Below are 15111 nucleotides of genomic sequence, written 5' to 3'. Positions count from 1 at the left end.
AAAATAATAAGTAAATTCCCCCCACATGTACCACGATTCACTTTTACCATAAAAAAAAGAAGAAAAAAAAAACTGGACAAAGGAGAAACACAACGAAAACAACCTGACCCGCACCACAGACACTGAAGAGCCAGCAGGGTTTTAACGATACCCACTATACTCCCCAATGAAGGAGTCAAAGGCGAGTAGCAGAATGACGGGAAAGGGAATAAGGTGAGTGCGTACTGTGTGAAACGTGGTGAAGTAGTAACACTGGTCCATTTTTGCAATAATCAGGAGTGCAAAACACCAATGAATGTGGGAAAAAATTGGCCTGTGTTTTAGAGCGTAACAGTGATGGGGGATGAAGGGGTGGCAATAAAGCTGATTCTTGTATAATTTAAAATGCACAGACGTATGATTGTAGGGGAAAAAAAAAGAAAGAAATGGAATGAGGTAAAGTGAACTACCAATGAATGGAGATAATGGAGTAGGAATAAAGGTTGATTTTTGCATAAATACGATGAACAGAACACTGATGTATGTCGAAAAACAACAAGGCAGCGAGTTTCTGAGTCTACCAATGAAAGGAGGTGATGCATAAATAATTGCTGGATGGAACACGTGTGATTGAGGAAAAAACAAAATAAGGTAGTGTGTTTTGGAGCTTATCAATGACAGGAGAGGAAAGAGGTGCAGACATGCCGGTGAGGACGTTCGCAGTTTGCAGCAGCCATGTAAACAACGGCAGCCCGCAATATTACCGATGCGTAGGAGAGGGTGTTAATGATATATTGAGTATCGTTAAGATTTCAGCGGTATTACATTCGAACAGCGTTAAAAACAGAACATAAAAGCCCACACGCTTCAACATTTTGGCGTCTTACTTCAGTAACTTTTTGCAGACACAAGTACAAATTATTAATGTTCAGGATTCCGATGACAGTTTAATGAGAAGTCTACACTTTCTCTGTGAAAAACACCAATGAAAACTTGACTAATCATCTATGTAGCCACTGAGAATAGGCTGATGAGAGAACACAGTTTACGCATACGAATCCACAGAAACCTCGGTAAAAAAGTACTACGAATAACATTATAAAACAGAGGAATCAGGAAGAGTTAATGCTAATATAAATATCCTATCTTTTATACAATTTATTTATTTATCTAGCTACTTATTCATCGATCTATAAATCAGTCAACGAATGTGTATTAATCTATGTATCTATCTATCTGCTATCGATCTATCTACCTCTATATATCTGTTATTTATTTATCCATTTCATTTGTGGTCCTTTAGAGGTGATCTGATCCCAGACAGGCGACAGCTGTCAGTCCGCCACCTTGACTGACCAGCGTCAACCCATCACTCCCTGAACACCCTGGTACACTTTAGGCTTCGTTCTCCCAACGGGGCATTTCAGAGGCCACACAGATTATAGTCGCGTTGTGAGTATTTCCCCTGCTGGTGACCTTGTTAAATCACAAGAATCATGGAAACAACCTTGATAAACTCCAATACGGCTAACTTAAAGGCGTCGCTCTCCCACCAGGACTGTTGTCAGAGGCCACACAGATGACCAGCCATGTTCTTATGAGTGTCTTTATTGATGATGCGGAGGCCTTGTTAAGCTATCACTAGAATCATGGAAACAAACTTGAGAATTATAATACGAGTAACTTGCACTTCTTTGCCACCCTTCTGGACTCAGCCGTTCATTAAGTTGTCGGCGATACTGTCTATCCTTTCCACTACAACCTTCTGACTGCCATTTGGTACATCTTTTCCCAATTACCAATCACTGAGACATCTTTACTTGTTCTGTAGCCACATCCAACCTTTTGAACTGGGAAGAAATTGCAAAATGTATTCTTTTCATCGCTAACTTTCTTGTAGATGTTTATAAAGACTTCATGTATTGCTTCCGGTGCTGCTAATTGTTTCGTGTCGCAGTAAAAGGGTTAATGTATTACTCGACTTAAGAGCCACAGTGTTTGAGGTAACAAGCCCCGGGGAGGTGAGTATGGCAATCTGGCGACCCTGTAAACATGTAGGGCTTGAAAGTAAACAACCCGCTGTACAGGCTCAAAATTTAACCTCACCAGGAGGCTTTTACCGTTACCTCTTTCGCTCCCTTCATCGCTCTTATTAAAACATTGTAGTCCCGAGCATAAATTCCTGCCAGTGGCCATACACAGCCTCGTCCGGACCAACACGTCTGCTGCGATTTGTTTTTCCTTTGTGTTCCCTTGTGTGGTAGTGACGGCAAAGTGTAGAGTGACTTCTTGAGCGTGACTTGGTGGTGCTCTACACGTTGCATGCTGGCGTTAGTACTCGAGACAGACCAAAAACAGAACACAAAGGAAGAACAAGGAACATCAGACCTGTTGTTGTTTGGTGATGAGCTACACTATACTCGCAACACAATGGAACACAATGGAAGAGAAAGTAAGAGCAAACAGCATCAGACCTCTTGTCCCTTTGGCTGTTCTGTGATGAGCAACACTATGCCCAGAACATGGTAATACAAAAGACAAAAATGGAAAAAAAAAAAACAGCATCAGATTTGTTGTTCCTCCTGCTGTTCTGTGATAAGCTGCACTACGTAGACTCGTAAAACAGGAAAAAAGAAAAAATAAATAAATAAAAACAAAAATTGAATAATTCACAATCGAACACAAATGAAGAACAAGCATCATCAGACCTGTTGTCCCTGTGGCTCCTCCGTGATGTAACCATAAGCCACATTCAGCTCCTACACTGACCTAAAGAAAAGAGATACAGCAGAGTGAGAGACGCGGGGGAGGAGCATAATGTGTAGTAATATGTGTGAAGAGAGTGTTATGAAGCTATACATGCTCTACAAACCAACTCACGCCGGGGAAACAGAGAGGCTGACGTGCTTGTATCTTAAACCCTATGACGCTGTAATAGAGGTCGGTCCCCCCTCCCCTCCCTCTCTCTCTCTCTCTCTCTCTCTCTCTCTCTCTCTCTCTCTGTGTGTGTGTGTGTGTGTGTGTGTGTGTGTGTGTGTGTGTGTGTGTGTGTGTGTGTGTGTGTGTGTGTGTGTGTGTGTGTGTGTGAGACAGAGAGAGAGAGAGAGAGAGAGAGAGAGAGAGAGAGAGAGAGAGAGAGAGAGAGAGAGAGAGAGAGAGAGAGAGAGAGAGAGATGAAGACAAGGAAAAGAAGAAAAGAAGAAAAAAAAAAGAACCACAGGAGGCGCCAGCAACAAACAGCATACCAAACAGTAAAATAAATAAAACTCCGCAGCCTTCATTGTCCTACTGAATCAGTCAAGGACGTGAGGGAGGGAGGGAAGGAGGGAGGGAGAGAGAGGGGGAGGAGATAAGGGAGGGGAGAGGCGCCCCCTGCCCCTCCCCTTCCCCCTCCAGCAGCCTCCCAAGAAGCAGCGCGACTCACCGCCGACAAAATCCCGTCGCAACAACATCCTTAAAGACAACAGCTTGGGAAATTGTCTTGAAACGCTTTGTGAGGCGCGGACCGTCCAGGGAAGGAGGGCGCCGCGGCGTGAGGCGGGAAGAGGGAGGAAAGGAAGGCAAGAGTGGAGGTAAGAGAGAGAGGGAGAAAGAAAGAGACGGAGAGTAAAAGGAACGACAGCTTCTCCTGGAAGATGGATCCGGCCAAGAGTACTTCGGAATCCCAGCAGCGAAAATAAAAATCTGGCAACACACTCCCTTCTTTCCGAAGTCAAACCGGGAGCCGCAATCCACTTTTGTGTGAGCTGCTGCCTCCCTCCCTCCTCCTCCCGCCTCCCACCTGCCTCCCTCCGCCAGACAGCGCCTCCTCGCCCTCCCGCCCGCCGCCCACCCCTTCCTCACCTCACTAATTGATGAAATAAAGAGCAGCCCGTACAGGTATCTTCCTCTCTACGCCATAAATATATCGGACAAAACACAAGTTTAAAGATGCAAAATACACAATTTCCACAGATGTCATTTCTCGGCGTCGCCACTCCCTCTCCCCCTCGCAGAATGATTGGTCGCCCCTCCCGTGCTGCCATTGGTCGGGGCGTCGGGGCCCGCCCACTTCGGGGATCCCCAGCCCCGGGAGGTAACGTGGCGACTTATCTCCGCTCCATTATTTGATACACCGCTTCTGGTAACACACGCTCAAAATCAACTTGCTGTGGTGTAACGCCGATACTGTAATACCTCTTAAAACTCAGCATCAAGGTGGATTAAGGCCAGACTTTCAGATTTGTGGGGCGGTCATTTGTCGACAGTTTAGAGTGTGACGGCGCGCCGGTCGGTTCCTCCTCTTCTTCCTCCTCCTCCTCCTCCTCTCCTCCTCCTCCTCCACCGTCGCCCTCGCCTGCTGCTGCTGGTGGTGGTGGTGCGCTGTGAAGTGTGTGCTCGCTAAAGGCCCTCCTCCTCCACCTGTACCTCCTCCTCCTCCACCTCCTCCTTCCTCCTCCTGGTCGCCGCCCGCGTGCAGGTCGCCGCGACGCGAGGACCGGACCTGCCAGCCTCGCTCGCCTCCTCCACCCACAAAATGGACACTCTAACAGGCGGCCTCAGTGACGGGCTCTACGACCTCGTGCCCAGCGCCCACCACGCTGCCCACGCCGACACCACCCACGCCCACACGCACGCCCGCGATGGTGACGGTACAGCCTCGCTGACGGCTGCCGCCCACGCCCATCAGCAGCACAATCCTGCTTCCTCCGCCGCCCGCCTCACCGTCCTCTCCACCTCCCGCCCACACGACCAGACTCCCAGAGGTAACTAGCACACCCACACACACTCACACACACGCCATTTCCTTCAAGGTGGTGCCAAACAAAACTCTCTTCTCATAATACTTTTTCCCTACGTTGTTTCTGTTATTTTTTGCTGCCATTGTTGTTGTTTTCTTGCTTTCCATTCCCGCGCAGTCTGATGAAACACATACATTGCCAAATCTGGTGAGCGGTGATATGTGTGTGTGTGTGTGTGTGTGTGTGTGTGTGTGTGTGTGTGTGTGTGTGTGTGTGTGTGTGTGTAGATATATATATACATTTTTTTTTATTTATTTTATTCAACGAAAATATTCCGGTGTTGAAAGAGGCGAAATATTACTTATACTATTTTTTCTATATATATTTTAACTTTTGCTGTCGCTGCACAGGTAATATTTTACATTCGTAGTTGATTGAAAAATGTAAGTCAATTTCACGGCTCGAGTGTAATACGGTGTGAGAGATATTCCGCCGCCGCCACCACCACCACCACCACCACCACCACCACCACCGCCCACTCTCACCACAACCTCCTCCTCCTCCTCCTCCTCCCGCTCCCTTCCACTTTTGACATTTCTCTCTACCACCAACAACACTATACCACCACCAATCCGTCTCCACCTTCTCTCCATCCATGCGCTTCCTCTTCTCTCCACCCATCACCCCCACCATTCCTCTCCCCATCTCCACCTCTCCTCCACCCATCACTTTTTCCCTCCCATTACTACCACGATCCACTTTTTCCCCTCCCCTCACCACCATCATCAGTACCCTCCTCCCGTTCAATATCCATTACTGCCGGAGAGTCATCACCATCATTACCACAATCGTCATCACCAATTAAACGTTCACGATCGCACAAACACCATTACCACCATCACTGTATCCTTTGTCAACGTACACCATCAGTATAACCATCACCATCACTGTCACCACCATCACCACACACTGCTTCCGATCAAAGACAGAAAATTTGTGATGACTCTCTCTCTCTCTCTCTCTCTCTCTCTCTCTCTCTCTCTCTCTCTCTCTCTCTCTCTCTCTCTCTCTCTCTCTCTCTCTCTCTCGAAATCCTTATTCGCAAGCACAACAAAACATATATATGAAAAAATACATGGTTATTAATCTTTACATAATTTTTTCAGGTCGGATTGAAATAGAAAATAATAATAATAATAAAAAAAGCTCCGTTGTGGCTTAGCTTTTTAATGCACTTGCTAAATTCAAAGTTTTCGATATGTGTCTTTTTTTACGGGCACACAAATATAAATTTTTTCTGTTAATCTGTTTATCGGAGAAAACAGATTCCCTCGCTTTGTCCCACTGATAGAGTGACCTGATGGCGTGGAAAAATAACAAGTAGTAGTAGTAGTAGTAGTAGTAGCAGTAGCAGTAGTAGAAGTACTAGCGGTGGTGGCAGTGATAAAACAATAATAATAATAATAATAATAATAATAATAATAATAATAATTATTATTATTATTATTATTATTATTATTATTATTATTATCACCATAATTTTTATCATCAGTTATATTTAGTAAATAACACTAATAACAAAATATCCATTATCATTATCAAAACTGTTACTGTTATTATTATTATTATTATTATTGTTATTATTGTTACTATTATTACTGGTACTTTACCTCTACCACGACTACTACTACTACTACTACTACTACTACTGCTACTGCTACCACTACTACTACTACTACTACTACTACTACTACTACTACTACTACTACCATCACTATCATTATACTATCCTTTAATGATGATGATAATCACCATCATCATCATCAGCAGCATTAAAAAAAGTTCCAGCAGTAGCAGCGTGGCAGCAGCAGTGGTACAAATAATATCGCTACACTTCAATTCTTATATTTTTCAAAGGTGAAATAGTTTAGTAAGTGAATAAAGGAGAATATATAGAGATTTGCGGTGTGTGTGTGTGTGTGTGTGTGTGTGTGTGTGTGTGTGTGTGTGTGTGTGTGTGTGTGTGTGTGTGTGCGCGGGCGCGTGTGTACTTGCACGTGTTTGTAAGCAAATCCTATTTTCTCATTCATCATGGCGGATTCCTTTTTTTCTCCTCCTGTCCTGCGGAAAACGTCATGTGCACACCTCCATTTCCCTCCCTTGTTTCCCTCCTTACCTCCGCCGCCCAGGGGAGGGAGAGGGAAGGGGGAGGGATGGTGTCACGGCACATTACCCATCGTCCATTACCCATTCATGGCGGCGAGGGGGAGGCTGGGTGGTGCTGAGGCGAGAAATATGAATGGTAATGAGAGAGAGAGAGAGAGAGAGAGAGAGAGAGAGAGAGAGAGAGAGAGAGAGAGAGAGAGAGAGAGAGAGAGAGAGAGAATACACGTTTATATGTCTTAAAAAATATTTGCGATCAGAACTTCATATTTATCGACGCAGTGTTAATGTGAAGAAAAAAAAACCAAGTAACTAACTATCAGACTAAGACAGAATGATAGACGAAAGAGAAACGAATAAAGGAGGGGAAAAGAAAGAAGGAAAGAAGGGAAATTTTATACTGAACAAATAACTAACCGATTGAAGAAAGAAACAATGAAAGAAAAAATACTAACTCACTCATTAACTAACTAAACATCAAACAAATAAACTAACTAAATAACAAACTGAAAAAAAAAAAAATGTTAAAAGAAAAAAAATGCGCAATAATCTCTACTTCACTCTGTCCACCAAGACTTAACAAAACTAACAACACCGATCACTTACCACTAAGAAGCAACTTTTCCTGCACAATGAACAATTACACCTGAGAGAGGGACAGGAAAAAAAAATAATAAAATCCGCACATCACAGCACAAAGGTGAGAAATCTATATGTATCCTTGGGCTTACCTGTACTTACCTGCGTGTATCTCAAAGTGATCCCTAGTCAAAGGTTTGGGTGGCGGTAAATTTTATCAGAATCCATTTGGTGGGGAAAAGAGTAAGGAAAATTTTAGTATGTTGGTGCTCGTGGTGGTGGTGGTGGTGGTGGTGGTGGTGGTGGTGGTGGTGGTGTTGCAGGGCTTGCCTCTCTTAATGCCCAACACAACACCCCATGATCACTTCTAATGCTGATGCTGACTTCTGACTATCTGGCTTTTTAATTGCGTCCCCCTCTCCCCCTCTCCTCCACCTCTCCAACACTCCAGCTGCTCATCCCTCCCCTCTCTCCCTCTCCTTCCACCTCCTCCCCACCTTCCGCAGTGTAATCCTTTTCAGTCCCCGCCACTCCACCTCCTCCCCACTCTCTGTCTCTGTCTCTCCACCTCTCTCTCTCTCTATACACCTTTTAGTTTTCTCCATGTTTTCATCTTACTCGACTTTTTTAATGTATATTTATGTTTAGGCTGTAGTCTCTCTCTCTCTCTCTCTCTCTCTCTCTCTCTCTCTCTCTCTCTCTCTCTCTCTCTCTCTCTCTCTCTGCAAGCTACAATATACTTTCCCTTTTCATTATCTTTCAGTGTTTTCTTTTCTGTTCTTTTCTTTTTTTCTTTACATTTTCATCACATTCACCTTTCTTCTTTCATGTTCCCTCTCAGCTTCCCTCTCACCCTCATTCACCATTCACTTTCCCACTCATTCTTTCTCTCTCCTACTCAGTGTCTATCTTTACTCTCTCTCTCTCTCTCTCTCTCTCTCTCTCTCTCTCTCTCTCTCTCTCTCTCTCTCTCTCTCTCTCTTCCACTCTAACTCATCCGCCATGTCACAAACTGACTCCCTGATGCAATATTCACCATTTTGGACTCTCTCTCTCTCTCTCTCTCTCTCTCTCTCTCTCTCTCTCTCTCTCTCTCTCTCTCTCTCTCTCTCTCTCTCTCTCTCGTATACTCATAGTTATTTTGACCTATGCAGTCACCTCCCAACACACACACACACACACACACACACACACACACACACACACACACACACACACTCCTCGGCACACGCAGATCAAAGGATGGGAGGGAGTCACTGGCTTTGGTGTGCGAAATGATTAGATTTTCAAACCCTGGGCGGCGGGCAAGCGGTGGAAATAATTAGCGTTGCTTTAATTGAGACGCGGCGCTCACCTGCCTGCCCTTCCGATTTGTGGCGAAGGAAAAGAAATTATCGGCGGTGGAAAATTGAATATATGTATACTAGAATGCGCCGCCACTCTCACTCTCACGGATGAAGGAAGAGGGAGAGAAAGGAAAAAGGGAGAGGATGTTAGTGCATGGAATAGAGAAAAAAAAGGGAAGCAAAAAAAAAAATCAATAAATAGATAAAATAAAAAAGATAAAGAAGGGAAGAAAGAAATTATCAGTGAAAATAGAATACACAGTAAGGGAAAGGACAGAAAGGGAGAGGGAGAGGACGAGGATTGTTAAGTGCACAGAGACAAAGGAAAATAAATTATTAGTGAAAATAGAATAATAGAATAAATAAATATATATATATATATATATATATATATATATATATATATATATATATATATATATATATATATATATATATATATATATACACCCCAATTCTCACGGCCAGAGAGAGAGAGAGAGAGAGAGAGAGAGAGAGAGAGAGAGAGAGAGAGAGAGAGAGAGAGAGAGAGAGAGAGAGAGAGAGAGAGAGAGAGAGAGAGAGAGAGAGGGGGGGGGAAGAGGGAGATGTTAGATGCACGAAGCAGACTAAAAAAAATAATAATAATAATGAACATAGCAAAAGAAAGGTGACTGTGATGGAGAGGAGAGAACGTGGAATAAAGCAGAAGGAGAAAGAAGAGGAAAAAAGTAAATATAAATGTATGAAGCAAAGTAGGAAAAAAATAGTGAAAGAGTGACAGTAAAGATGAGATGAGGATAGGAAAGAAGGTAAAAAGGGAAAAAAAAATAGAGGAAAAGAATAAAAGTAAACATGAGGTGAAGCGAAAAAGGAAAATAGAGGGATGAAGGAAGAATAAGGAAAAATAAAGAAGTCAGATAATAAGAAATATATATATTAAAAAAAGAGGAAATGAAGTACTAAGGAGTAAACGGAAAAGATATGAAAGGAAAGAGAGAAAAATATGACAGGCAAGACAGAATAAAAGAGAGAAAAGAAAAACAAAATATTACAGAACAGGAATAAAGGAACAAAACGAGAGGAGAATGAACGTGAGAGGAATAAAAGAAAAAAATGGGAGAATAGGAGGAGAGGAAAATAAGGTAAAGATAGCTATGAAGATAATATAGGGAAAAATAACTAGAGAAAAGAAGAAATTGAAGATAATAAGTTAGAAGAGGGAAGAAGAGAAAGGACAGGAGAATGGAGAAGGTAATGAAAAGGAAAGTAAATGAGAGAAGAGGAGATGAAAGATGGAAAGGTAAGGAAAGAGGATATTGAAGGGGAAAACAAAGAAAGAAAGAAGGAAAAGGGAGATGGGAAGGGAAGGAAAGAAGAGACATAAGAGAAAGGAAGGGAAGAGAAGAGGAAGGAGAGAAGATGAGAGATGGAGAGGGAAAGAATAATAATATTAAGCTAAAAAAAAGTTTGAAGGGAAAAAGGAAAGACAGGAAGAGGGAGCTAGGAGGGGAAGAAAGGAGAAAGAAGGAGAGAAGATAATTGATGGAAAGGAAAGGAAAGAAATAATAAGCTAAGAAAGGAGATGTCATACACTGATAAATATAAATAAAACATAAGAGAGAAGGAACGAAACTAGGGAAAGGGAAGGAGACGAGAGACATAAAGGAAAGGAAAGAGAAGGAGAGATGGAAGGGAATGAGAGACTAAAGGCGAAAGGAAAGAGAGAAGGAACAGTTAGCAAAGAAGAGGGAAAGAGAGAGAGAGAATAGGGGAGAGTGAGGTCTCTATTTTGAGCGTGGCAGTAATTTGAACACAGTGGGAGGTGACGCCTTCACGCTACTGTGCCCTGCTACTGTTACGTCCTCGCTACTGGTGTTACTAGTGGTGTGACGCGGCCAGCTCCGGCTATACTCGCTACTCTGTCACTGCCACTCATGGGTTCCCACGGTCTGATGCTAGTGCCACTCTTATTTATTTAGGACTGTGACCATTATCGCTGCTTCTCCACCGCCTCATGATATGTTGCTGCTACGAGAGGTTCTGTTTGTCACTGGTGTTCATGTGTTGTTATTGTTGTTATTGTTGTTGGTATTGTTTATCAGTTCATGTTCTATGGCTTGATGTTGTTGTTGTTGTTGTTGCTTCTCATTGTTCTTGTTACCTTTCCCCACTGGTGTAGATTAGCGGTTTTTTTTTTTTAACATATGATGTTGCGGCATGAAATACGTAAAGATATTATACTCTTATCTTCTTGCTGTTAGGTTTTATTTATTTATGTATTTATTTTGTGTGTGTATAACCGTGTATGATTGCGGAAATAGTTAAGAGAAGGAGTGGCTGACACACACACACACACACACACACACACACACACACACACACACACACACACACACACACACAGGAAACGAAGGAAAGTCGCAACGATCACGGGCACGCACGAAAATGATGTTATCTCTCTCTCTCTCTCTCTCTCTCTCTCTCTCTCTCTCTCTCTCTCTCTCTCTCTCTCTCTCTCTCTCTCTCTCGCTAATGGTCGTTAGTCATCAAGTACTCAATCGCTGCCTGTTTGGACACCAGTTTTGGGGTGTTTATCCTCTTAGGGGAAGAGAAGGGAAGGAAAGGGAAGAAGGGAAGGGAAGGGAAGGGAAGGGAAGGGAGGGGAGTGGTGACAGATATTGGGTAAGTGAAGAAAAGACTGTTGCTTCCTTCCTCTTCTGTTAACTGTGTGTGTGTGTGTGTGTGTGTGTGTGTGTGTGTGTGTGTGTGTGTGTGTGTGTGTGTGTGTGTGTGTTGGGTGCCTAAGTATGTGGTGATTAACGTAACTCGCCACACACACACACACACACACACACACACACACACACACACACACACACACACACACACACACACACACACACACCACGCCCACACAGTTCCCACGCCCATTTCCACGCAGGGGCTTCAAGTAATTACAAGTGACCTGTCATGTTTACTTTAAGGTACACAGCCCAACCTCCCCCACCGCCCCCACTTCCTCCCCTCCACCAGTCTTCAACATAAAACCCCACTGCATCCCTGTGTGTGTGTGTGTGTGTGTGTGTGTGTGTGTGTGTGTGTGTGTGTGTGTGTGTGTGTGTGTGTGTGTGTGTGTGTGTGTGTGTGTGTGTGTGTGTGTGTGTGTTTCAATGTCATTTAATAGTAACAGCTAAAACTAATCACTACTACTACTACTACTACTACTGTACTATATGAATAAAAATAAAAAAAACATATTTGAACATCATTTTCAGAGAGAGAGAGAGAGAGAGAGAGAGAGAGAGAGAGAGAGAGAGAGAGAGAGAGAGAGAGAGAGAGGAGGGTGAGAGTGTTTGTTGACACAGCCATGTCGGGAGCACAAGTGTGAGAGAGAAGACCGCCACAACACATCTTGTTACACATTTATTACTCCTCCTTCTGTGTGGCCCAGAGAGAGAGAGAGAGAGAGAGAGAGAGAGAGAGAGAGAGAGAGAGAGAGAGAGAGAGAGAGAGAGAGAGAGAGAGAGAGAGAGAGAGAGAGAGAGAGAGAGTATAAAGGGCACACAATAACGTTTCGTGTGTGTGTGTGTGTGTGTGTGTGTGTGTGTGTGTGTGTGTGTGTGTGTGTGTGTGTGTGTGTGTGTGTGTGTGTGTGTGTGTGTGTGTGTGTGTGTCTATCCATGTAGGCGGGAGATGAAGCATTGAACCCAACTAAAAATAAAAACACACGCACACACAAACTAACAAAGACGAAAAGCAATTAACACACACACACACACACACACACACACACACACACACACACACACACACACACACACACACACACACACACACACACACACACACACACACACACACACACACATCTCCAAGCTCTCATTTGACAGCTGTTCTCGCCTCCCTGCTCCCCACAGATCACTTCCAAATCCTGTCCTTTCATGTCCCAAATAGCAGAAGGGTGAACAAGGTCGATCTCTCGGTAGCCTCGACAGCCCCCTCCAGCCTGACCTCACCACACTGATACACACATAGATACTCGCCTTAGAATCACAGCATACATAATTTCCAGGTTCCCTTGCCCTTAGAATACTAGAATGGATATTATACATTTATATAATTATTAAATGTAAATTAAAAATAAGTCATAGGTATAATGAAAAAAAGAGAAGGGATGTTTATATGTAATGCAAAAACATATTAAGAAGTCACACAATGTTTGTTTCGAGAACGTAAGATAAATTTATACGTGAAAACAAGATGGCTTAACCTAACCTAATCTAACATGGCTTTACTTAACATATCCTAACATGACCTTAATTAACCTAACTTATCTTAACACGACTTCACCTAACTTATCCTAACACGACTAGTACCTAACTTACCGTATCATTACTAAACTATTTTATCATGACTTAAAATACTCTAACATGACTTAATCTAGCCTACCCCAACTCATCATGACAACCTAACCTAACCTAACAAGACTTAACCTAAGCTAACATGACTTAACCTAACCTAACCTCACACAGTATCGCCTCACAGCCTGCCTTATGTGACCCAGCCTGACCTCACAACACGTAATCCAGACCTTATCTCCTCCTATATCACGCCCTTCTGTCCATTCCTGACCTCGCCTCTTCCCTTTCATTTCCTTTACCTTCATCGTCTCTTCCCTTTTATCACCCCACCTCAGATTTCCTCCTTTCTCTCATCTATTCCATTTCTCTTCTTTCTCTCTTTTCTTCTCCAGGCCTTCTCTACATATACCTTCTCTTTATCATCTCCCTTCCCTCTTCAGCCTTTCATCTCTTCCTTTCTCTTCTCCCCCTCTTCTTCCCATTACCTTCTCTATTCTTTCCCTTTATCATCTTACCTCCCTCTTCTTCCTTTCTGTCATCTCTTCCTTTTCTTCTTTCTTTTCTTTTTCTCTTACCTTTTGTTTTATTATTCCATTCGTTTATTATCGCTTCCCCTCCTCCTTTCTCTTCTCCCCTCTTCTTCCCTTTCCTTTCTCCTCTCCTTACCTCCTCCATACCTCTCTCTCTCTCTCCCTTTCTCGTCCCTGTCCCTCGCTACTGTATTTCCTTCCACTTTCCGTCCCAGCCTCCTCCTCCTCCTCCTCCTCCTCCTCCTCCTCCTCCTCCTCCTCCTCCTCCTCCTCCTCCTCTTCATCCTCCTCCTCCTCCTCCTCCCCCTCCCCTCGTTCGCATCGTCCGATACCGAGTTAATGAGATCGTCAATCCGCCATCTGTGTGTACCACAGTGAGGCGCGCACACACACACACATGCACACACACACACGCACATACGCACACGCACACACTCGGCTGCATGTACGTTTAGGCTTCGCACACGCGGTTAAGTGTACATTTATGTGTGCGTGTGTGTGTGTGTGCGTGTGTGAGGGAAGTTGCACACGGTAGTAAATTAGAACGTATGAACAAACGAACGAACGAAGCTATATCGTAAGCGTGCACATGTGAGCTTTTTTTTTAATACGTACATACATACATACATACATACATACATACATACATCCGTACACACAGCAAATACACTTTTTCTTTTTCCTTTCTCTCAACTTCTTTTCTTCTCATTCTACAATTTCCTCTCTCTCTCTCTCTCTCTCTCTCTCTCTCTGACCCTTTCTCTTCCCTTTTCTCATTTTCCTATTATTCTTCCATTTTCATTATTGCATCTGTTCTCCTTTTTTCTTTATTCTTCACTGGTTTCTGTCTATTATTCCTTCTCTTCCCTTCTCTCTCATCTTTCTTTCTTCCTCTATTTTTCTTCACTTCTTCATTTAATTGTCTCTGTTTATACTCTCTTCTTCCGTGTCCTTCTACGAGTACAAAGAAAAGGTTAAGTTGTTTTTTTCCTCCTCTTTTTTAAGTTATCAAGTTGTTTTCTTTAAGTTTGTTTCCTTCCATGTGTAAAGAATTCTCTCTCTCTCTCTCTCTCTCTCTCTCTCTCTCTCTCTCTCTCTCTCTCTCTCTCTCTCTCTCTCTCTGCTTTCCTTCATAATTATTTCTACCTTTCTTTATTCTCACTTCTCTTCCTTTCCTTACATCACTTCATTTATTTATCTTTCTTCCTACCAACTATCATCCATATTCTTCTTCATTCATCATCATATCAGTGTTTCCTTTTTTTTTCTTTCCTTTACATTTATATCCCCTTATTTTTCTTCTCTCCTAACAATTCCTTCCATCTTTCTTCCTTCCTGTTAACCACTATTTACCTTCTCTATTTCTTTTACATTATCCCTTTCCTTTACACCTGCATTCAATTATTCTCTAAAGCGCTTCCTTCCTTCACTCCTTAAATTACGTCCCGTT

At 43.1% G+C, this 15111-nt stretch overlaps 2 protein-coding genes across 2 annotated transcripts in view; one reads left to right on the top strand and one right to left on the bottom strand.

Moving 5' to 3' along the window:
• The window catches only part of LOC135109664 (histidine--tRNA ligase-like), a 138229-nt gene that overhangs the window by 17416 nt on the left and 105702 nt on the right, over positions 1 to 15111 (bottom strand). The gene's annotated exons all lie outside the window — the stretch shown is intronic.
• LOC135109665 (pituitary homeobox 2-like) overlaps positions 3951 to 15111 on the top strand; it is a 24964-nt gene continuing 13803 nt past the window's right edge. Inside the window, exon 1 of the mRNA XM_064021196.1 lies at positions 3951 to 4724. Within this exon, the coding sequence (XP_063877266.1) occupies positions 4496 to 4724 (229 nt within the window). The 5' untranslated portion in view covers positions 3951 to 4495. The remainder of the gene's footprint in view (positions 4725 to 15111) is intronic.

Source organism: Scylla paramamosain, chromosome 19 (assembly GCF_035594125.1).
Source record: "Scylla paramamosain isolate STU-SP2022 chromosome 19, ASM3559412v1, whole genome shotgun sequence".
NCBI lineage: Eukaryota > Metazoa > Arthropoda > Malacostraca > Decapoda > Portunidae > Scylla > Scylla paramamosain.
This window is presented reverse-complemented; position numbering and strand designations above follow the sequence as displayed.